Here is a 23187-nt window from a genome sequence, read left to right as displayed (position 1 = left end):
AGGCAGGCGGATATACTGTACAGATATACAGGCAGGCAGGCAGACAGGAAGACGGATATACAGACAGATATAAAGGCAGACAGGCAGGCAGTACAGCAGGCAGGCAGGCAGGCAGGCAGGAAGACAGGCAGGAAAACAGATGTACAGACAGATATACAGGCAGACAGGCAGGCAGGCAGGAAGACAGGCAGGAAGACGTATATACTGTACAGATATACAGGCAGGCAGGCAGGCAGGCAGGAAGACAGATATACAGGCAGCAGCAGACAGGCAGGCAGATATACAGACAGATATACAGGCAGACAGGCATGCAGGCGGACAGGCGGACAGGCAGGCAGGAAGACAGGCAGGAAGACAGATATACAGACAGATATACAGGCAGACAGGCAGGCAGGCAGGACGACAGGCAGGCAGGAAGGCAAGAAGACAGGCAGGAAGACAGATATACTGTACAGACAGATATACAGGCAGGCAGGCAGGCAGGAAGACAGGCAGGAAGACAGATATACAGGCAGACAGGCAGGCAGGCAGACAGGCAGACAGGCAGGCAGGCAGGCAGGAAGACAGGCAGGAAGACGGATATACAGACAGATATACAGGCAGGCAGGCAGACAGGCAGGAAGACAGGCAGGAAGACGGATATACAGGCAGACAGAGGGGCAGGCAGGCAGGCAGACAGGCAGGCAGGCAGGAAGACAGGCAGAAAGACAGGCAGGAAGACGGATATACTGTACAGACAGATATACAGGCAGGCAGGCAGGCAGGCAGGCAGGCAGGCAGGCAGGAAGACAGGCAGGAAGACCGATATACAGACAGATATACAGGCAGGCAGGTAGACAGGCAGGCAGGAAGACAGGCAGGAAGACAGATATACAGACAGATATACAGGCAGGCAGGCAGGCAGGCAGGACGACAGGCAGGCAGGAAGGCAGGAAGACAGGCAGGAAGACAGGCAGGAAGAAAGATATACTGTACAGACAGATATACAGGCAGGCAGGCAGGCAGGAAGACAGGCAGGAAGACAGATATACAGACAGATATACAGGCAGACAGGCAGGCAGGCAGACAGGCAGACAGGCAGGCAGGCAGGCAGGCAGGAAGACAGGCAGGAAGATGGATATACAGACACATATACGGGCAGGCAGGCAAGCAGGCAGGAAGACAGGTAGGAAGACGGATATATAGACAGATATACAGGCAGGTCGGGCAGAGCAGGCGGGCAGGCAGACAGCCAGCAGGCAGGCAGGAAGACGGATATACAGATAGATATACAGACAGGCAGGCAGCAGGCAGGCAGGAAGACAGGCTGAAGACAGATATACAGACAGATATACAGTTAGGCAGGCATGCAGACAGCCAGGCAGGCAGGAAGACGGATATACAGACAGATATACAGGCAGGCAGGCAGGCAGGAAGACGGATATACAGTCAGATATACAGACAGGCAGGCAGGCAGGCAGGCAGGCAGACAGGCAGGCAGGCAGGCAGGCAGACAGGCAGGCAGGCAGGAAGACGGATATATAGACAGATATACAGGCAGGCGGGCAGGCAGGCGGGCAGGCAGACAGCCAGGCAGGCAGGCAGGAAGACGGATATACAGATAGATATACAGACAGGCAGGCAGGCAGGCAGGCAGGAAGACAGGCAGGAAGACAGATATACAGACAGATATACAGTTAGGCAGGCATGCAGACAGCCAGGCAGGCAGGAAGACGGATATACAGACAGATATACAGGCAGGCAGGCAGGCAGGAAGACGGATATACAGTCAGATATACAGACAGGCAGGCAGGCAGGCAGGCAGGCAGACAGGCAGGCAGGCAGGCAGACAGGCAGGCAGGCAGGAAGACGGATATACAGACAGATATACAGGCAGGCAGGCAGGCAGGCAGGAAGACAGGCAGGAAGACAGATATACAGACAGGCAGGCAGGAAGATGGATGTACAGACAGATATACAGGCAGACAGGCAGGAAGACGGATATACAGACAGATATACAGGCAGGCTCGGTTCCTTAGCGTGCGTTGTCTTAGGGACTGGAACCAAACAGGAGAGCGTTCCACAGCTCAGGGACCGTCTCCAGACTCAAGATCAGGTTAAAGATGTGCATGACCACATTACATCAATTACTCCAGTGTGTCACACCGGAGTAGGTGTGACTAATTGATTGTTTTTATTTGATTAACAGTTTCCCAGTCTCACCTCTTCGTGTCGCCAACGGACCAATAGCTGTAGAAAAGTCTTTATGTCAGCCAGGGAGCTACTGTAGATCTATGCATATTTCTACTTTACGTAGTTGTTGATACATCTGAATGTAGGCACAGATTCGTGCTTACACTGGGTTTTCGTATGGAGGTACCCATAAAATATCCAAATCCAGCGACTTAAATAGCACAGTACAGCATAGAATAAAACGAAAGATCAAAAATGGGTTTTGACCAATTGAGAGAGAGGAGGATCACTGTACAGGTGATCATAGGGTGGGCATCTTTCTCTGCAGCTTTCTTCCTGGACAGACGATGCTGGAGGTTCTGAAGTCATCCACTTTTTGCTTTGCGTTATTGGTGATAAGCTTCCTACTGCAGAACAGCAGAGTCACCTGAAATTGAAGTTGTCTGGACTCTGAAGTGTTGATGAGAGAGATGCATGTGTCCCCTGGGGACTACTGCCGCCACAAAAAACAGGGTCACTGGTTCTGGTTCCTAGGTCGAAGCCAGAGATCAGCTGTGAGCTCTGTGTGAGCATGTGACTGTTCTGCTGCAGGCGGCTTCATGATTGATACGCTCTGACACCACTGACTGTACAACCAGTTCCACCCCCACCACGCGGGGACACGGCAGGATGAAGGCATCCCAGCATGCATCTCTTTCATCATGCTTACAGCACATGCTGCATGTGCGTACAGATTTTGGTTTCATTGATCACTGTAAGTACAACGCTTTGCAAAACAGTTGAAAGGACCTAGTCTTAGGGGGTTTAGCTTAGAATGTGTCCTCCCAGCTATATTAGGAACAACGTGCGTTGACTCAGTGACCTGGAAGCTGAAGGAAGCGTCGTCTCATGATCCTGGTGAAGACACAGTGTCCTACTTCACGTTCACAGCTGAGCTCAGATTAGCTCATGTCATGCAAAGCACATCGTGTGAGAGATGAGCTAACAGGCAGAGGCAAATGCTGCGTTTCTGTTTAAAAGTGGCTGTTCTGATGAGACGCTAACTAACAAATGAATAAAGCAAGTGGTCATAGTGAGTTAGCTAACACTAACACTAATATTTGAAGCTAAAAGCTACTGTAATTGTCTTATTAGCTATGACCTAAAACATTGCACAGTTTTCATTTCAATTCAATACTAATTATATAGCGCCAAATCACAACAAAGTTATTTCAAGGCAAGGTTTAGAACCTTACCTAACTACACCCAACAGATCCCACATACAGCAAGCCTTTTACACAGTTGCATGTTCTGGCTGTGAATCCTCACTTTTAGCATTAGCAATAATAATGATGATAAATTGACCATTACCCAGAATGCCATGACTACAACGACGGTTACTTACTTAGCTGTTTTACGTATTTGCGAGGACTACTTAAGGTTACATTGACAGGCGTCAGGTGTATTTGACTGTCTGTGGCTACATGGCACAGAAGTGGTTGTTTGAGGGTTCACAACAGATCATTCTGGCTCATTTCAACATTTGAATGGTCACAGACACACTAACAAAGATGTGGGAGGACAGGAAAACTACCAGCTGATCAGAGATCAGTGGTTCCTGTCTCTGTGCTCCCACATCTCTCAGTCTCACTTCTCACAATACACAAGGATTTCACATTTTTCCTGCAAGGTTTCATTTGCTGGTGTTACCATAATACAGATTATAATTCGTTCTAAAACCGAAAATAATAAACTGTCATTCATTTATTAGATCTATTTATGTGACCACAAATGACACAAACCTGTTTGGATCCAGATCCTGAACCAATATAGACCCACATTACTTCTGTGAACATAACTGTGTGTAAATTATCTGTATGAATACAGGGGGTGGGAAGCTCGTTACCATGGTAACCAAAATAGGGATCGGGAGCTGCATCATCATTGCCATGGCAGCTGTGCATATGGTGAGGGTTTAGAAACAGAAGCAACCACAGAGGAAAACAGAGATGTGAATGGTTTGGAATCCAAATGGTCCAGAAACCAGATGAAAGATGATGATGGTGACATTTATTTTGCCTCCATTTGTTGCTGGATCATTTACTACATGATATGTAGAATATAATATAATAGAATAGTAATGTTTTTATTCAGGGTTCTGTGGCCCAGGCGTGTATACAGGCTTCTATACAGGGCCGGCTCTAGGCATAGGCGAACAAGGCGGTCGCCTAGGGCGCCCCCTGCTGGGGGGCGCTCAAGTCTTCAGAAAAAACGTTCGTAAATGCGCCCGGAGCGGAGGCGAAGGGCGCAAGATCATAATCTCGCGATCGCGTCCCGGGGGTGGAGAGGTGGTGAGTAGAGGGCGCCAGCTTGGCCAGGACCGGCTCTGCTTCGATAAGTGGGTCCTCTCTGGATTCTAATACCTCCAAAGTGGACCCTCTGTGTAGAACTCGACCTTTGAACAATCTCTGTTAGGATGAAACAAAAAAACATGTTCATGTAAAAAGATGCGGGTGACTGAGATTTCAAACGTCACAGAACACAGAAGCAAAGCGGAGACGTGTCCGCGCTCGTGACCGCGCTCAGTGACAACGCGCATCATCCTTTCCTCCCCCTGTGAGCGCGCGGGATCCAAGGACAGACCACGGACTCGCGAGCATCAGGTCATCTGGGAATCCGCGAGACCGGGGTCCGGACAGAATCGGAACCGGCGTTAAAAGGGAAGCGACGGAAAAATAAGAAACCAACGTTTTAACGATTTAGTAAATAAGCGAAGGTGAATCAACAGGACGACGCGGATCAGCGGGTTCGGATGTGAACCAAAACACCGAGCGAATCCCACCGAATCCCACCGTAGGATGGAATGGGTAATTAAACCCTGAAATAAACAGCCAACATTCAACCTGAAGCGGACCGGTATCAGGACTGGGACCGAGTGGCCGACCGTACAGGACTGGAAGGACGGTGAATCCTGGGAGGGACCCGAAATAAATCACAGAGGCTGAAATCAACAGGAGCCGGAACTGTGACGGAATGCTGAACAGTGAGTCCAGTTTATCCTCCTTTTATCACCTGCTGCAGGCTGTGACCCAAACTGAATGGTTCTGTTTTGGCACACACAAATAAACCACAGCTTCTCCATCACTGGGTCCTCCTCCTCTTGTCATTAAAATTCAGATGATGTCCTCAGTTCATCATCATCATGATCATCATGAAGATGCTGAGGATCTGGTTCTGTGAATCTTTGGACCTGACGTTTTAGCTGGGCCTGCTCAGCTCAGCGTTCACCAGCATAATTAGTGATGCATATTTTATATTTTGTGATTTTACCGTGTATTATTGACAGGACCAACAGAAGTTGGGGTTCTGTGGGTAGGGTTTGGGTGGGTTCTGTCCCACTGTGTAGGATGATGTCAGCTGGTGGTGGGACAGAACCAGCTGACTGGACCCTGTGATGCTGAACGTGTGTGTTTGTGGTGCTTGACATCTTCAGTACCTCTTGTTCCTGCTGCTTCTTATTCTGCTGCCTTTTGTCTGTTTGTGCACTCTGGGGACCCAGAACTTCCTGTTGATGATCTTGATTAGGATGTTAAGAGGACCGTGTCAGCTCGGTGAACCGTCCTGCTTTAGGACATGGGCTTTTATTGTGACTGATCCAAATCCAAACATTGGACCCTGTTGAAGATCACAGAACCAGATAAACTATTTTCTGATTCCCCCGAGGGTCCATTGACTTCCTGCCTAGACACGAAGACTCCTGACAGCAGAACCTGCTGCATTTGTTGGTTCCCCATGGGTCCAACAAGTGACCCAACAGCTTTGCGCGGTTCAGTATCACTTCTCTCAGTTTCATTGTTTGCTTCATTCTTTGTTGATGTTCTTTTTGGTTCAGGGCTTTTTGATTTAAAGTTTATTGACGATGTTCACAGAAAAGTTTCATAGGTCTCCTCCCCCTGCTGCTTCTTGTCCTCCTTCTCATCCTCCTCATCCTCCTCCTTATTTTCTTCTCATCTCCTCCACCTCCTCTTCTTTCTCTTTCTTGTGGTCCTTTACCTGCTTTTTCTCCTCCTTCTTGTCCTCCTTAATCTCCTCTTCCTTCTTCTTTTTGTCCTTTTCCTCCTGAACCACGTCCTTATCTCCTTCTCCTCATCTCCTCATCTCCTCCACCTCCACCTCCACCTTCTTTTCCTTCTCCTTCTTGTCCTCCTCCATCTTGCCTTCCACCTTTTTTTCCTTCTCCTTCTTGTCCTCCTCCAACTTCTCCTCCTCTTACTCCTCCTCCTTGTCTCCTTCTACCGGTTTCTTCCTTCTTGTCGTTCTCCACTTCGTCCCCCTCCACCTCCTCTTCCTTCCCCTTCTCATCCTTCTCCACCTGCTCTTCCTTCTCTTTCTTGTCCTCCTCCACCTCCTCTTCCTTCTTCTTCTTGGTCCTCCTCTAATCGTCCTCCTCCATCTCCTCTCCTTCTCCTTCTTGTCCTCCTCCACCTTGTCCTCCTCCACCTGCTCTTCCTTCTTTCTTGTCCTCCCTCCACCTCCTCTTCCTTTTACTTCTTGTCCTCCTCAATTTCCCTTCCTTGCTTTGCCCTTCCCCACCTTGTCCTTCACCACCTCCTCTTCCTTCTCCTTCTTGTCCTCCTCCACATCGTCCTCCTCCACCTCCTCTTTTTTCTGCTTCTTGCCCTTCCCCACCTTGTCCTTCACCACCTCCTCTTCCTTCTCCTTCTTGTCCTCCTCTACCTCCTTTTCTTTCTCCTTCTTGTCCTCCTCCACCTTGTCCTTCTCTACCTCCTCTTCCTTCTCCTTCTTGTCCTCCTCTACTGCATCCTCCTCCACCTTGTCCTTCTCTACCTCCTCCTACTTCTCCTTCTTGTCCTCCTCCACCTCGTCCTTCTCTACCTCCTCTTCCTTCTCCTTCTTGTCCTCCTCCACCTCGTCCTCCTCCACCTTGTCCTTCTCTACCTCCTCTTCCTTCTCCTACTTGTCCTCCTCCACCTCGTCCTCCTCCACCTTGTCCTTCTCTGCCTCCTCTTCCTTCTCCTTCTTGTCCTCCTCCACCGCATCCTTCTCCATCTTGTCCTTCTCTACCTCCTCCTACTTCTCCTTCTTGTCCTCCTCCACCTCGTCCTCCTCCACCTTGTCCTTCTCTACCTCCTCTTCCTTCTCCTTCTTGTCCTCCTCCACCTCGCCCTTCTCTACCTCCTCTTCCTTCTCCTTCTTGTCCTCCTCCACCTCGTCCTCCTCCACCTTGTCCTTCTCTGCCTCCTCTTGCTTCTCCTTCTTGTCCTCCTCCACCTCGTCCTCCTCCACCTTGTCCTTCTCTGCCTCCTCTTGCTTCTCCTTCTTGTCCTCCTCCACCTCGTCCTCCTCCACCTTGTCCTTCTCTACCTCCTCTTCCTTCTCCTTCTTGTCCTCCTCCACCTTGTCCTTCTCTACCTCCTCTTGCTTCTCCTTCTTGTCCTCCTCCACCTCGTCCTCCTCCACCTTGTCCTTCTCTGCCTCCTCTTGCTTCTCCTTCTTGTCCTCCTCCACCTCGTCCTCCTCCACCTTGTCCTTCTCTACCTCCTCTTCCTTCTCCTTCTTGTCCTCCTCCACCTCGTCCTCCTCCACCTTGTCCTTCTCTACCTCCTCTTGCTTCTCCTTCTTGTCCTCCTCCACCTCATCCTCCTCCACCTTGTCCTCCTCTGCCTCTTCTTGCTTCTCCTTCTTGTCCTCCTCCACCTCGTCCTCCTCCACCTTGTCCTTCTCTACCTCTTATTCCTTCTCCTTCTTGTCCTCCTCCACCTCGTCCTCCTCCACCTTGTCCTTCTCTGCCTCCTCTTGCTTCTCCTTCTTGTCCTCCTCCACCTCGTCCTCCTCCACCTTGTCCTTCTCTACCTCCTTTTCCTTTCCTTCTTGTCCTCCTCCCCTCTAACCTCCTCCTCATCTCCTCCTCCCAGTGGAGCTTCGCGGCGTGCTCCTCCTCGCCGTGCTGCAGTGCTGCTCGGTGGCTCGCGGCGGCTGTGAGCCTCGGCTGGTGAATCTTGGGGCCGTGTTAAGCCAGAAGCGCTACGAGCAGGTGTTCAAGGAGGCGGTGAGCCAGGCCAACAGTCTGTATGGGAGGGACAAATTCAAGATGAACGCCATCTCTGTCACACACAAGCCCAACGCCATCCAGATGGCCCTGTCTGTGTGCGAGGACCTAATCTCCAACCAGGTGAGGGCCACACACCTACCCAACATTGAACATCACTCAGCTTGTTCTCTCATTGTTGGAGATATTGAAACCAGTCAGTCCTGGTGGTGGTTTGTCGGAGCTTGACTGGTTCTGGGACAGATAAACAGTTATTGTTATTGAGTTATTTGCTGGTGTCGGAAGAAGGATAGAGCCTGGCTTTGAGTGGGTTTGCTGGAGCCCAGTGTGTTCTCTTACAGTAGTTGTGACTTGAACTCTGGGTTGTCCCCAGTCAGAAGCTCCCAGATCAGTTCACATTCACCTTTAGCGAAAGTCATCTTCTCCTTTTCAGTGCAGTTTGTTCAGACGGGCTTGCTTCCATATGTCCAGGTTGTTGGTTTTGACTTGGTTTCAGTTTTGGACCTACTCTGTTGTGTCCTCCACTGGAGGGACAGCTGAGTTGAACATTTATTATGAATCAAAAAGTGGCATCAAAAAATCAGCAATCCATAAAGAACAGATCCAGCAGAAAAGCCACATTTTCTCACATTTTGCAGCATCCTTCAGCAACGGATTTGCATTGTGGTGGAGAATTAGGCCAACATGGCGTCGACGTAATGACGGAGCCTTTGTGTTTAAAGAGAGAGAGATGAACGTGAGATTACCAACTGGGGATTAGAGCTGAAACAGCTGCTGCAAGCCCGAGAACAGCCACAGCAAAGCCAAGCAAAACAAAATCACATATAGGCAGACAGATTCCAGGCAGAAGAACCTTTAGCATCAGATAGTAAAACCCTTTCAGAGTGAAGCTACAGATGTTGCAAACGGCGACCCTGCTCCTCACTCAGCTCCTTCATCTGCAGGTGTATGCCATCCTGGTCAGTCACCCGCCCCAGTCCAACGACCACCTGACTCCCACACCCGTTTCCTACACAGCTGGTTTCTACAGGATCCCTGTGCTTGGGCTGACAACGCGCATGTCCATCTACTCTGACAAGGTAAGGTCACTGGGCCCCGCCTACCTTCATTCCTTTAAGGTTAGTCTCCATCACCAAGCTCTCCCTCCTCAGAGCATCCACCTGTCCTTCCTGAGGACGGTGCCTCCGTACTCCCACCAGGCTCAACGTCTGGTTCGACCTGATGAGGGGAGTTCAGGTGGAACCACATCATCCTGATTGTGAGCGATGACCACGAGGGCCGAGCCGCCCAGAAAAGGCTGGAGACCCTGCTGGAGGAGAGAGAGACCAAGGTCAGCTCAGACACTCGTACACTCGTGTTCTTGTGACGTCATCCTCCTGCCTTTAATCCTCTTCCTACCATCAGCTTTGGCTTCTCCTTCATCGTTGCTGCTGCCGTTGCTTCTCTTCTTCTTTTCTTTCTGTCTTCTTAATCTCCACCAAGAAGGTTTGGGTGGTCTTGGGGTCCTATGTTAAGACTTAGCTTTCAGTACATATCTGGCTCTGGATTCTCCGCATTCTGCTGTGCTTGGGTTTCTGTGTCAGTTCAGAAGCCATATGTACTGTAACTCATCTGGATCAGCAGATCCTTCTCGTCTGACACCAACTTCTTTACACTGTGGACTCTTACCCTGAACATATGTTGTGGAATGAAGCCTCACATTTATATATTATAATGAAGCTGAAACATCCCACACACATCAGTCTAAAAACTGGAGCCTTGGTCATTACCCTTCCAGACATCAGGAACCTGCTGTTCACGGTCCATTGCAGTGCATTCTGGGTACAGTAATGCCATGCGCAACACAGAGCCTCCTCTGCTTTTGGTTTTAGGGTAACAGGGTTGTTTGTTTCAAGATGTGACATGGTTACCCAAAATGCAATGCAAAGCTCAATTCTGTACCTTCTAATGCAGACATGTCCTTGAGATGTATCGCGATTTTTCATCAGTGTTTGTTTTCAGGTGCTGAAATGGTTTGTGGTCTTGGTGGAGGGCTTCTTCTATATTACGTTGGCTTCTGTTTTCCCACCTTTCCTTTGCTCAGCCTTTCTGCGTCCTAGCTCTCCCTTCGTCTGTCTGTCCATCCGTCCATGCCATTGTTCACTTGTTCACCTCCGTCTTGTTGTCTTGTTTCTCATCCACCTCGACACCGATGGAGAGTTGGAGTCATGCAAACACATCTCACCTGCTCCTGCCTCGCTGCCAAAGCAGCGTCTGTCTGACTGTCCAAAGTCACATCAGCTTCCTGAGCATCATACAAAGTGAAACCAGGATGTATTTCACAACAGGGCAGCACTGAGTCCTAGCGGTAGCTGAGCATAGGAGTGATGGAGATACGTGCAGACATTGTGTCAACATGGGTGAATACTGTGTGTTCCTGTGTGATTCATTGAAGCTAAACTGTCTTCCATCAGTTTTTACAGAATACAGACAGCAGGTACATGCCGTGCTACAGTGTAGCTCTGCATCTGGGACCCCGTTGTCGTTTTGATCAGGACAGTTATGAGACCAAGTTCCAGAATCGACAACATGTTATGAGTTTTCAGGTTAAACTCTGAAAAGAAAGGAATTTCAAATGTGACTTTTGTCAAGGCCTCATGAATATTAGAGAAGAGATTTTTTAAAGTGGGAGCAGACATAAATATTTACAGCAGACGAGTTAAAGTAGGTGAACAGAGCTGAATTAAACATCTCTGATTCATAATGTAGGAATGATCATGGCTGGAACTAACTGGAAACTCCATCAAGACAATACAGGCTGCATATGCTTTTAAAAGTGGCCAGTGGTGCGTTTACTCCAGTATCTAACACATTCAGATTATTAATCCAATTTGTTATGGTGTAATCCTCAAACTAGTTCATGAAGTAAAGCTTTGCCAGCAGGTGTTGGTCTCATCAGTCATCGTTAAAGACATCCCAATTTTAACATTTTGTCATGAAATAGAATTTGATTTGTCTGTTCAGTTTGTTAATGCTCTTGTCTGTTTTCAGTAGTTGGAATCAAAGATGACAGTTTTTAGTTTCTACTGTTTCTTTCTCATCAGAGATATTGACACTAGCAACTGTCAGAGGACAGAAACTTACAGTAAACTGACAAGGATTTCTGAAAAGACACAGTTTACAATCTGAGCCCAATGAAAGCACCAGTAAATATATATAATACAATAAATGACTGTTTAATATACAATCTAATATTAGAATCTTACACACCAACAGCTGAAGGTCACTGCACCGCAGGGAAAATAAGATACACTCACGGAAAGGACAGGACCAAGGTTTAGACAATAATTATAGAATGATCGTGACCAAAAACAGAGAACTAGTAAAATAATAATCCAGACAGATTGATTTGAACTAAAGAGTGAAAACCGAGCAGCATTAACTACTAGGACAAACTTACAAAACCAACAAAAGTGTATGACTCATTCTTATACCATAATGGGAGCAGGTGAAAGGGATAGATACGATTGGGCCAGAGCAGAAAACAGCAAGTAAAATATAAGATAATGACGGAAGGTGAGTGAACTAAAGCGCCTCCGTCTGGCCGGAAGACCCAACATCTGCACTGGAACGCTAAACACACGTGACTTGCATTTGAAATATTCACCCAGACAAATGCATCAAGTTTTGTAGAAAAATGAATATGAATTACAGCAGCTTCAGCAAAGTAATTTAAGAAGAAAGCCTTTATTGGTCATTATCACATGTAAACATACCACATCATCGCCTTGGGAACAGTGGGCTGCCATGGAAGGCACCCAGGGAGCTAGTGCTTACTCAAGGACACACTTGGTGCTCTGGTGAAGGTTCCCCAAACCAATGCTCTGCCACTGAGCCACCAAGCCACTGATATATATGGCAAAGCCAACAAAGTGAACATATGGAGTGATGCAACCAAAGAGCGTCTGACGTCCTTCTGTCTGTTTCAATTTTGTGCCTTTTAACTTGTGTCCAACTTTGAGGCCTAGATGAGTGAAAAGTGACTTTTACCCAGCGAAACAGGCTCCAGATCCTCTCCTGACTATTTTAGACCTATTTGAGCCATCAGCGCATAGCTCAAGGCTCCAGGTCTGTGTCATCCATTACAAGCCAGACTCTCCTGAACCAACTAAAAGCAAAGGAGTGACTCCATAAACAAGATTATTGAATACAAGGTTTCAGTACCGAACAAGGTACAAAACTTACAAGGCTGTGGTAAGGCAACAAGAACAACCATTAAAGACCACAGGAAACAAACTGACAAAGGTGTGTGACTGTTCATAACAGAATTTCTCATTGGATTCCAGAAACCCGTTAAACCCTCACAGGCCATTGTCACTAAGCCCAACAGACAGCCCAATGGTTTAGACTGGAGCCGCAGACTGAAACAGAATTTTGTTCTTGCTAAGTTCACAAGCTTGTCTTGTCAGCTTGTTAGCTTAGCTTGTTTTAGTAGCTAACACACACAATATTACTGTAGCTCAAGACTCCTTGACAACAGAAACACATTTTGTCCAGTTAAAACACATGTGAAACTTGTTACCTGTCTGTTGTTTTCAAGCTTGCTCACATGTTGCAAACAAAGATTGTGTTGGATGTAACTAGAAGAGGACGCAACTTTGGTTTACAACCAGGGATAAAAGAACCAATGGACATAAACACACATCACCTGTCGCAGTGTTTACCTGATGCAGTGAAGCCAGACGGGAGACAAGGCTCCATGAAGCCCAGTGCGTGTGTTATTCATGACTCGGGATGTAAATTTAATGAGGTCTGGAGCGGAGTCAGTCGAGAACCTAATTGGACACTCTGATGCCACAAAGCTAAACCTCAGGAAGTTCCATAGTGACAGGAGGTCGAGTCTGTAACGGATGTGATACCTTCCCTTACAGTCTTTTGTCGCCAACAGAAGTGAGGCCCCATGAAGCTGACTTAGTGCAGGCTGGCGACAGACAATTGTGGTTCTGGTGGACAGGTAACCACAGACTGGGTGTCAGTGTCTGGCAAACACAGCACGCATGACACTGGAATGGTTGTCAGGCTGCAGGGTCTGTGGCTGAGCTTCTAGCTGTACGCTAAAAACAGAGTTTAAGTGACAACCTCACACTGTCTTGTGGATGTGTATTAAAGCTAAAAGTACTTAGGATGAAAAATCACCTGTGAAGTGGTGACAACGAGGATCAGAGTTTGACGGGTTCTTGATTCTTTTAGTTCTCTGCTCTAAAAATAAACGCTGTGCTCACAAAACCTAAATATAGCTGTACAATCGCTCACACATCTTCAGATCATCTGAGATCTTCAAGATCTGAAAAGTGAAACCAGGAAATATTTCACCAAAAATATGCTGACTAAATTATCTGCTCCCTGCTTCATTAAAATCTGAACATGTTAACTAATTACAGCTGTCAGGTAGCAAAGGCTCCCTTGTCACTTATGCAGTAGAAGTACACAGAAGTACATGTGGGGCAGAATTTCAGTACTAGCAGATGCACCTGCGTCATCTCTGTTGCTGAAATTTCACCTTTATGCTGCGACACATAATGTAACTTAACAGTACTTGCGCTTTGCTTTTACTGAAATCAGCTTGTTTTTTTACTGTAAATGGATCCTCGTCTTGACTTGCTCACATTAAATAAGAAGTCCTACTTTTTTCAGATTTATGTAACAAATGGTAGGCAGTGCACTAAGTTGCAGGTAGCGGCGTCACGCGCTTGAACCGACCTAGACTCCTGTAAGAAGGAGACGCATGCAGGTCCTCGTCTCGCAGCGTGCTGTGCTAGCGTCAGCTGAGCCCAGGACAGTCAGACAGGTGGAGATTGTGTGTGCGCTGCCTCCTGCTCCACCCCTGGTTTGCAGCAGAAATCATGTGTTGGATGCTCTGACTGTCTATAACCTTCTTCTTGTGTCTGCATATTCTCTCTGTGCACATTACCATCAGACTAAAAACAGGAACTATGACAACCTCGACCAACAGAACTTTGACTTCAGGAGAACACCCAAGGTATAAACTTTGCTATGGTCAAATGATGCACGCCGCCCAACCAATCTCTGAGCTCGCCCGGGTAGTAGCCACCAGCAGTCAGCCCCTCCCCCGCCCAGAACCAACCCAGCTCCAGAGATAGACTTTTATCCTGGTGGCACGTCTTTTCTCCACATCTCTTTTCTTTCTTTTGGTTTTTCATGAGGATCACACTGGCAGGAGAGACGCCCTTCCTCTTCCTCCTTCTCTACCTCTTCCTCTCCCCTTCCCTCCCCCACCCTACTGTGTGAAGGGTTGCATGCAGCCAGGCTGAGGCTTGGCTCTGTCTGCAGATCTGAGGAACACCGCCCCCCAGGATCCTCTCTCTTCTCTGCAACATCAAACCTTTTCTTTTCTTTGGGAAATGAACCACTTTCTCCTCCCCCTTGTCCTCCCCCGCCTCCCCCTGCTCTCCTCTTTCTTCTCTCCACCCGACTCTTTTTTTAAGTTGCGGTTGCATCAGCGCTCTCTAACATGCACGTCCCTGATTGGTTGGTTGGTTGGTTGGTTGGTTGGTTGGAGTCTTGACAGCGCCTCAGTTTGCATGTGCCACCACGCCACGCACAACGTTTTGCCCCTCCTTTGTATCCAAGCTTTGACTTGCGTTCTCTTTCAGTTGAGCAGCTCTTCAACACTTCTTGTCTCATTTTTTGGCTCTGCCCCTCCTCCCGTGGTAGCGTGGGTGAGAGGGAGCATGGTCGAGGTGGGGTCGGGTGGGAGGGTGTTTGCTGGATCCGAGCTAACACTGCCTGTCCTATGATGTGTTTTGTGGTGCGTTGTTCCACTGTGTTTCTCAATGTGCTACCTGTCGCCCTGCTCGGGCTCCTCCAGGCAGAGAAGGTGCTGCTATTCAGCCAGGACACCAACCTGACGGCTCTGCTGCTGGAGGCCAAAGACCTGGAGGCTCGAGTCATCATCCTCTCCGCCAGGTCTGTATGCTGCTGGATGGATCTGGGTGAAACTAAGCTCTGCTGGAGCCTTTAATGTTGTATTTTGTGTAAATAGTGTCATTCAGATTTGTCAGTTGGAGACAGCTGTAACCATGGTAACTAGAGAGGTCCCATTCTGTACTGACCTGACCCTAATCTTCATCTTGAGTCAGTGAACATGTCATGTTCCCTCGTAAACACTGTGTGTGTGTGTGTGTGTGTGTGTGTGTGTGTGTGTGTGTGTGTGTGTGTGTGTGTGTGTGTGTGTGTGTGTGTGTGTGTGTGTGCAGTGAGGATGAAGCTGCAGCTGTGTATAAAGCCGCTCGTCAGCTCAACATGACTGGCTCTGGTTACGTGTGGTTGGTTGGGGAGAGAGAGATGACGGGCAAAGCTCTAAGTGAAGCTCCAGACGGTATGTGCACCTCTGCCTGCTCCTCAACTTCATCACTAATCTTCCTCACTCTTCTTCCTCACAGCCTCTTTCTGCCTCTACCTGCAGCACTGCTTCCATCCAAACCTCAGACAAACCTTTTGAGCAAAAAAGTCGAATTAAAGTGCAAACACGCCAAAAACTCAGACAGTGTGTTGACACTATTGTCTCTATGTCTGTTTGATCATGCTGCTTTAGACTCAACGTCTCCTTCACATCTCGCTGCATGTTTTCTATGAGGTTCTGCTAAGTTTGTGTGTCAGGAAGCCTAGAGATTTAACGTCATCAAATACCACTGGGCAGCACCATCTGGATGTTTGGACTGATCGAGGACAATCACACTGTTATGCCAGTCCAATATTTGGAAGTTAGATGAAGCTAAACCTGTCTTTTTATCTCTCTTATCAGATGTGGTTTAAATGTGTTTCCATCCTGAGTCCTGGTCTCTTGAGGACGTTTGAGTAAAGCTGCATGTGTGGCAAATGTTTGTTGTGTGGATTATACAGAGGAAAGATCAGACCTAATCCCTGCTATCGAAGCTGTTTGTGTACGTGAAGCTCTGAGACAAACTTAGTGACCTGTCTTAACTGACTAGCAGGTCTGTCAGCCGTGACGCTGTCCCGTAAAAATTTCGACTTGTTGTGTTGACATGTTTCTAAGAACCCTTTCTATTAAACCTGTCAGGTTTTCCCGGCGGCTTTGTGCTAAATGACACTAAATCTGACTGCCTGCACCTCTCAAACTCCCGTATAGACTTAGACATACTAGAAGCTGATCACTGGCAGCTTTATGATAAGAAAATATTTGTTCTCATAGGTCAACACATGAGCACAGTAATGATCTTTCTACTCAACTGTACTCTCTGACATAAGAGAATTCTTACAGTACTCTGGCCTGTTCATTGGATGGAAACATGGCTGCCCTCTCTCCTCTCTCTGTCTGGTAGTGCCGTAGGTCTCTGATGAAGGAAGCTAGTCCTCATCACAGTGTCCTGGTGTGTTATTCTCTCTGGTTTCTTCGGACTGTTGGTTGAACGTTTAAACAGAGACAAACATGTTTAAAGGTTCCTAACCACTGGTTTCTTCTCTGAATCATTGTAACTGTGGCTTTAAATGTGTCTAACATCTTTTTGTTTGTTTCATTTTAGTGTATGTTGTCCGCCCACCCGTCTGCCCGTTCTCACAGTAGTCAAGCTGCTTAATGATGAGGGGAGGGGGGTCAGGTTCAGGGGGTTGATAAACAGCTAGTACTGCAGTTACCGTGATGTGTGTCTGAACAAACACTGGTAAGGTGCCGCCGCTGCTTCCTGTTACCTGCTTGATGCCCTTTGCCATCAGTAAATAGAGGCCTGGCCCACTGCAACATAGAGCCTGGGGGCGGAGTTTGTGACTCACCTGATCACCCAGTCAGCCAATAACCACATAATCCAAGAACAGGTTCCAGGTTGACCCTGGAAGACCAGCACATGGTTGCAGCTCTTTAGATCCTTGCATGTCTGAAATCAGCCTTCTACCTATTTAGCCCTATGTGTTTAGCATCTTCTTGTTTATCCGGAACCACAGCTCACAAACAGTGACTGAAATATTAGTCAGCCTGTGGGTGAATTGGTTTACATACAGTACACATACGCTCCATTCTATGGACAGCGGCCTCTCCGAGTCCTGCTGGGTTTCCAACTCTCTCTGCTGATTGCCTTAATCCTGTCTAGCTGCTACTGTAGGTTCCTGGGTGGAAAATCAGCAGGATAGGACTCAAGTTAGACTCGAGTTAAACTCAAGTGTTATTGGCAGATAAGACATTTGACATCATGACATGAAGACATTTCGAGCAAAATCACAGTCAAATACTAAATAAGCATATTACAGTACTTCTGCTGAATCCCATCCTGGTAGACTGTGCTCCCTGTGGCCGCTGGGTAATCAGCTCATGCTCTGTTGCTGTGGCTTCTTGTTTCAGAAAACATCCTCACCAGCAAGCTGCTGCACTCCTAAAAAATATGTGTTATTTTTCTACACATCCAATCTCTATGAAGTCTAGATGTGTCATGAATGACCCATCGTTGGCTTTAAGGTGCAGCAACACTGCACTCTGACATAAATCTTTAGCTGTTAGTCTCTGTTGGGAAGGTTACATGTCTTTTTAGGGAACTGTTTCAGAAAGAAGCCTCCTGTTGTGACATTCTCTCACAAGGTAGAAGAAACAGGTGATCAGAAGTTGGAATTGAATCATTCCAGAGTTTGGCATCTTTTAGAATCTTTATTCTGCACTTTGGAAACAATTTGTAAACACAGCCACTTATTAGTGAGGATGCTTTATTTATTTGCTCAATTTAGTCCACGTGAGCATTCCAACATTTATGAATCACTTACTGTAGCAGTTCAGTGCATCTTGAAGGGTCAAACAATCCTGACCTCTGAAACTGGAATGTTGAATTTGAGAATTGGCAAAAATCAGTGGACAAGCAGTCATTCCCGTTACAGTACATACTGTAGATCAATGCACTTACAGTACATATTAGTGTATGAATCAAATATAAAGCTACATTGTAATTTCAGGCAGGTTGATAGTAAAACGGTTGTTTCTGAGACGGTCCCCTGAGGAGAAGCCTGTGACGCCCTGCTGTGACTTTATGAATTTTGATGCTGATTTTCTTCACCAGACACGTGTCGAAGTAAAAGGAACAGGTTTTTGCATTTGGAGCCTCGGCAAACTGAACAGCTGTCTGCCTGCATTGTTAGTGATCCTCAGTCAGTACTACTGCATAACGATTCTGGCCTTATCATTAGCATTAGCTTGATCTGCTCTTGTTTGTCTGATTAAAGGAGCAGCTTGTGATCAGGATTACTCTTTCAGTTAAAGCGGGTTTGCTTCATGTACACATATAGGAACATAAATTCACTGTAGGTGGCAGCAGACACATGTTCTACTGGTTTTAAGAATAAAAACAAGAAAACCTATAATAATCCCACAATGGGGAAATTTTTTCTCACAAATAGCACAGGCACAATAAAAGAAAAGTACAGCAACAGAATCAGAATTGTACAGTACGACACTAAAAAGAGTGAGTATGGAGTCAGTAGGGTTTTGTATGTTATGTATAAATATAATATAAAATGGCACAGTTTGCACAAATTAAGTTAATATGAGTTAATTTCCTGCATAACCACTCCTGCAGCGGGTGAGTTTTCAGGTATAGTGCGAGAGGTAGTTAACAGAAAGTAGTAAATAGAAAGAAGAGGACAGGAGCTGTTGTGACCTGCAGCCAGCTCAACCGTGTAGCTTGGTAGCTTCAGTTCAGGCTAGTGTGTTACAGTAGACGCGTAACTTTGGGATGGAAAATGGGGGCCCTTGTACCTGTAGATTTGGATGGAAATGTTCTTTGTAGTTAATTACTCTTATGAAAACTATGTTACAGTAAGATTACAATATATTTATGATTTAAACGTATGCAAGTAAGCGTTACTGTAACTCTGAACGGAACGTTTTAGAGGACATTTATATAGTGCCAATTCACAACAATGGTTAAATCAAGGCACTTCATAAGTGTTGGTTGTTCATGTTAGCTAGTGTGGAATGCACACAGAACAGTTAGCCACGTGGTTACAGTAGTTACAGCGTGGAATGCTAACGCTGTTAGCCAGCTGTCGCGTGTTAGCTGGAGGACAGATGTAGGCGGTTTTTGCGGCCGTGATTGTGACGAGTTTCTGCTGGGGGAAAACAGCAGACATGGTTCATTCTGTCTCAGTGAGGCTCCCTGTCCTGAGATAAACAGCTATGATGCTCAGAGTGACCTCCCAGCATGCAGTCTAATGGTGCTGAACACTGAAATGCTGCCTGAAGCCTTGTGTGTATGCGTGTGTGTTTGAATTACACTGAAGCAATGTTTAAATTACTTCTGAGTGTGAGAGTTGTTAATTAAGACATGAGTATGACTGAGGGGAGGTTTCAGTCTGGAGCCTGTTTAATTCTCAGGCTGTGTGTGTGTGTCTGTGTGTGTGCGTGTTGTGTGTGTGGTGCAGGCCTACTGGGCCTCCAGCTCATTAATGGTAAGAATGAATCGGCCCACATCACGGATGCTGTGGCAGTGGTGGCTCAATCTCTGCAGGAGTTGTTTGAAAAGGAGAACATCACGGAACCTCCCCGGGGTTGTGTTGGGAATACCAACATCTGGAGAACTGGACCACTCTTCAAACGGTCAGTACACAGACTGAACAGCTGAGGTCAAACTAGTCCAATAATTTTTTAAATTTAGAAACAGGGTTCTTGTGATGCAATAGAATCTCGTCCTCCCTGTCATTCTGTATTTACTCTGTAGGGTTTGAAGAATAAAATAACATAACAGGAATAAATCTGCCCAAAAAGCTGGATTCTACTTCACTCAGGCCAACAAAACTGAGATAACAAACCTCTGTGCCACCCCTCTCCTGCCTGTGTGACCTATAAACATAGATACATAAAGTTTCATCATTGCGTGTACATCTACAACAGAACAGCAGCTGTGTCACATGATGTAATATTCATGTGTTTTAAATGACAAAACAAAAACTCAAGCAAAAGATGAGCATGACGATCTGTCCACTGAGGTCGTCCTGGTTACCTGCTCTCTGATTGGCTGTACAGTGTGCTGATGTCATCAAAGTACCCGGACGGTCTGACGGGACGAATTGAGTTTAATGACGATGGCGACCGACGCTTCGCCACTTACAGTATCCTGAACTACCAACAGAAACCAGGTCGCCTCGTCCAGGTTGGGGTCTTCAATGGATCACAGGTACTGTTACGCCTTGTTTCACGCCTGGAAACGTACCCAGATATACATTCACTAAGATGTTAGACGTGAAATAGAGTTTGTCTTAGTCATGTAGCCTCATCTTCTGTTGACTGAGTACATTTTTAAACTGTTGCCCATGAATTCACTACAATAACTGAGGAAAACACAGAAGTGGAACACGGTTCTGTAAAGAGCAACTCAGTGCTTGCTTGTTTTTTTAGTTAATGTAGCTCCTGTTTCTGTGACAGCAGAGGTTGCTACTAAACTACTGGCTGAGTCCACGTTGCTCACTGTTTGGCTTGTGTGTGTGCGTTAGCCTCCTGCCTGTTAGACTATGTATGAGCAGATGCAGTATTGATGCTGTCATTTAGTCATTTTGTCACAGTGAAATGCGGAGCAACAGAACAACCTTTCTGTTCATGTGCGTGTTTCAGGTTGTGATGAATCCTCAGAGGAAGATCATCTGGCCCGGAGGAGAGACTGAGAAGCCAGTGGGATATCAGATGTCCACCAGACTCAAGGTGCTAACACGGCAGCAAATGCTACTATCATTACCACTGTTGCTACCAACACAGCATCTGTGCATGTGTGTGTGTGTGTGTGTGTGTGTGTGTGTGTGTGTGTGTGTGTGTGTGTGTGTGTGTGTGTGTGTGCGTGTGCGTGTGCGTGTGTGTGTGTGTGCGTGTGTGTGATATTCAGATTGTGACAATCCATCAGGAGCCGTTTGTGTACGTGAAACCAACAAAGTCTGATGGAACCTGTAAAGAAGAGTATACTGTGAACGGCATCCTAATCAAGAAGGTGATCTGTACCGGACCCAACGGGACCATACCGGGTACAAACCGTGACTCAGCCTTGCATGTATACACAACAGTGCAGCCACATCTAACTGTTAACGCCCTGATGCGTGTGCAGGTCAGCCCATCGTCCCTCAGTGCTGCTATGGCTTCTGCATTGACCTGCTGATCAAGCTGGCTATGAACCTGAACTTCACCTATGAGGTTCACCTGGTGGCTGATGGGAAGTTTGGCACGCAGGAGCGAGTAAGTGCATCTGTCTGCGTAAATGCGTTTCCATTGTGGATGTTGAGGGGCTGTCAGGCTGCTTTCGGCCACAAGGGAAGCTGCAAACACTGAGAAGAGTTTCTGTTTGCTGCTGATCTGTGTTTAGATGTTTAGGTTCTACATGTTAACAGTCAGCAGAACTCCTGTTGCGAGATAGTGGACCTATGGATATCTTCACAGGTTCACACAAGCTACTCACACTATGAAGTATAATGAAGTATACAAATACAGTGAAATAAATATGGCATTGTTTACTACAGTATACATCTACTGTACCAAGCAGCAGCTTCAGTGACTCAAGAGTAATTCAAGTGCAGAGGCATTTAAATGTGTGATTCTGTGCACATTCACTGAAAAAAAACTGGCTCCAAAATATCCTTATTGAATCTGGCTCCTGAACCAGTAATTGTATCCATTTTACTTTCAATTCCATCTTAGCTCCTCTAAGGCTGGAACTGCTGGTAAGTTTGGATGATTCTGCTCCATTATTGAGATTTTAGATCCTGTGTTTTAACCTGGCTCCATCATCACATAGGTGACAATGTCTGTCTGAATGCTTTATCTCGAATCAGGTTCTAAATAGTGAATGGAAATGGTTTGAACTCCTGATGATTTACCTAGGCTTCGTAACAGATGGTGGTTCATTACTGGAAGTTGTGATGTTGATGTCGGAATCAGTTCATGTTAAAATCTTTTCACAGTCTGCCTCCTCTAATCCTACAGGTGAACAATAGCAACAAGAAGGAATGGAACGGGATGATGGGGGAGTTGTTGGGAGGACTGGCTGACATGATCGTCGCCCCCCTTACCATCAACAATGAGCGCGCTCAGTACATTGAGTTCTCCAAACCCTTCAAATACCAGGGACTCACCATCCTCGTCAAGAAGGTCAGCCGGCACTAAACCTCACTTCACTAAACTGTGCTGAATGAGTAAAAACAGAGCTTCCTGCAGGCAATGCTTGATTCATGCACCATCAGTACATGTGTCGAGAAATATTTCCCTGAGGTGAAACTGAAGCTGAACCCCCTTTGTAGGCTCCCTGTTGCTGTGCAGCAGCATGAGACCAATGTGATTTGTTTTATCAGAAACACTGCACCTAAAACCACCAAGGTTTGTTTAGGCCATAAAACAAATCCAGGAGCATGTTATTAATTTGTCTGATGTGAGGTCTCACAGCACTACAGAGCTCACGCTGACCCAGTTTGCAGCCAGCGATCAGCCTGTCGATAGTCCATTGACCTTCCGACACTGACACGTGGACAGAACTTCATGCTTTTTATAGCTGTTGTTGTAGGACAAATGAGCTGCCAGTCACCAAACAGGGATCCATCTGTGCCTTAGTGCCTTGCTCGTGGGAAAAAGCTGAGCTAAACAAGAGCGATAATACTGTGTAACAGAACCTGCTGTTTGTATTGACTCTCTGTGTGTTGTGTGCTCAGGAAATCCCCCGCAGCACTCTGGATTCATTCATGCAGCCGTTCCAGAGCACACTGTGGCTGTTAGTCGGTCTGTCGGTCCATGTGGTGGCAGTGATGCTTTACCTATTAGACCGGTTCAGGTAAAAGCACATGATCATTATCATACATCTAGTACAGTATCACACAAAAACACAAACAGAGCATTTACAGCAGCACACAGGTCTCTACAGTCAGGGCTGTGATCAGCGGGGTCTAACTTGCCAAACACAGTTTCAGAGTCAGGTGTACGGAGTTGAACTAGCTTCTTGACACAG

The 23187-nt window shown here is 46.8% G+C and overlaps 1 protein-coding gene across 1 annotated transcript in view; it reads left to right on the top strand.

The window, feature by feature from the left end:
• The first annotated feature begins 4498 nt into the window (after positions 1-4498).
• grin1b (glutamate receptor, ionotropic, N-methyl D-aspartate 1b) overlaps positions 4499-23187 on the top strand; it is a 31158-nt gene continuing 12469 nt past the window's right edge. Inside the window, 16 exon segments of the mRNA XM_041072102.2 lie at positions 4499-5194; positions 8088-8344; positions 9166-9300; positions 9373-9426; positions 9428-9448; positions 9450-9551; positions 14178-14240; positions 15090-15187; positions 15478-15599; positions 19637-19811; positions 20238-20388; positions 20823-20909; positions 21088-21223; positions 21304-21431; positions 22176-22340; positions 22895-23013. Of these exon segments, the coding sequence (XP_040928036.1) occupies positions 5185-5194; positions 8088-8344; positions 9166-9300; positions 9373-9426; positions 9428-9448; positions 9450-9551; positions 14178-14240; positions 15090-15187; positions 15478-15599; positions 19637-19811; positions 20238-20388; positions 20823-20909; positions 21088-21223; positions 21304-21431; positions 22176-22340; positions 22895-23013 (1823 nt within the window). The 5' untranslated portion in view covers positions 4499-5184.

This window comes from Betta splendens, chromosome 9, assembly GCF_900634795.4.
Source record: "Betta splendens chromosome 9, fBetSpl5.4, whole genome shotgun sequence".
NCBI classification, from domain to species: Eukaryota; Metazoa; Chordata; class Actinopteri; order Anabantiformes; family Osphronemidae; genus Betta; species Betta splendens.
This window is presented reverse-complemented; position numbering and strand designations above follow the sequence as displayed.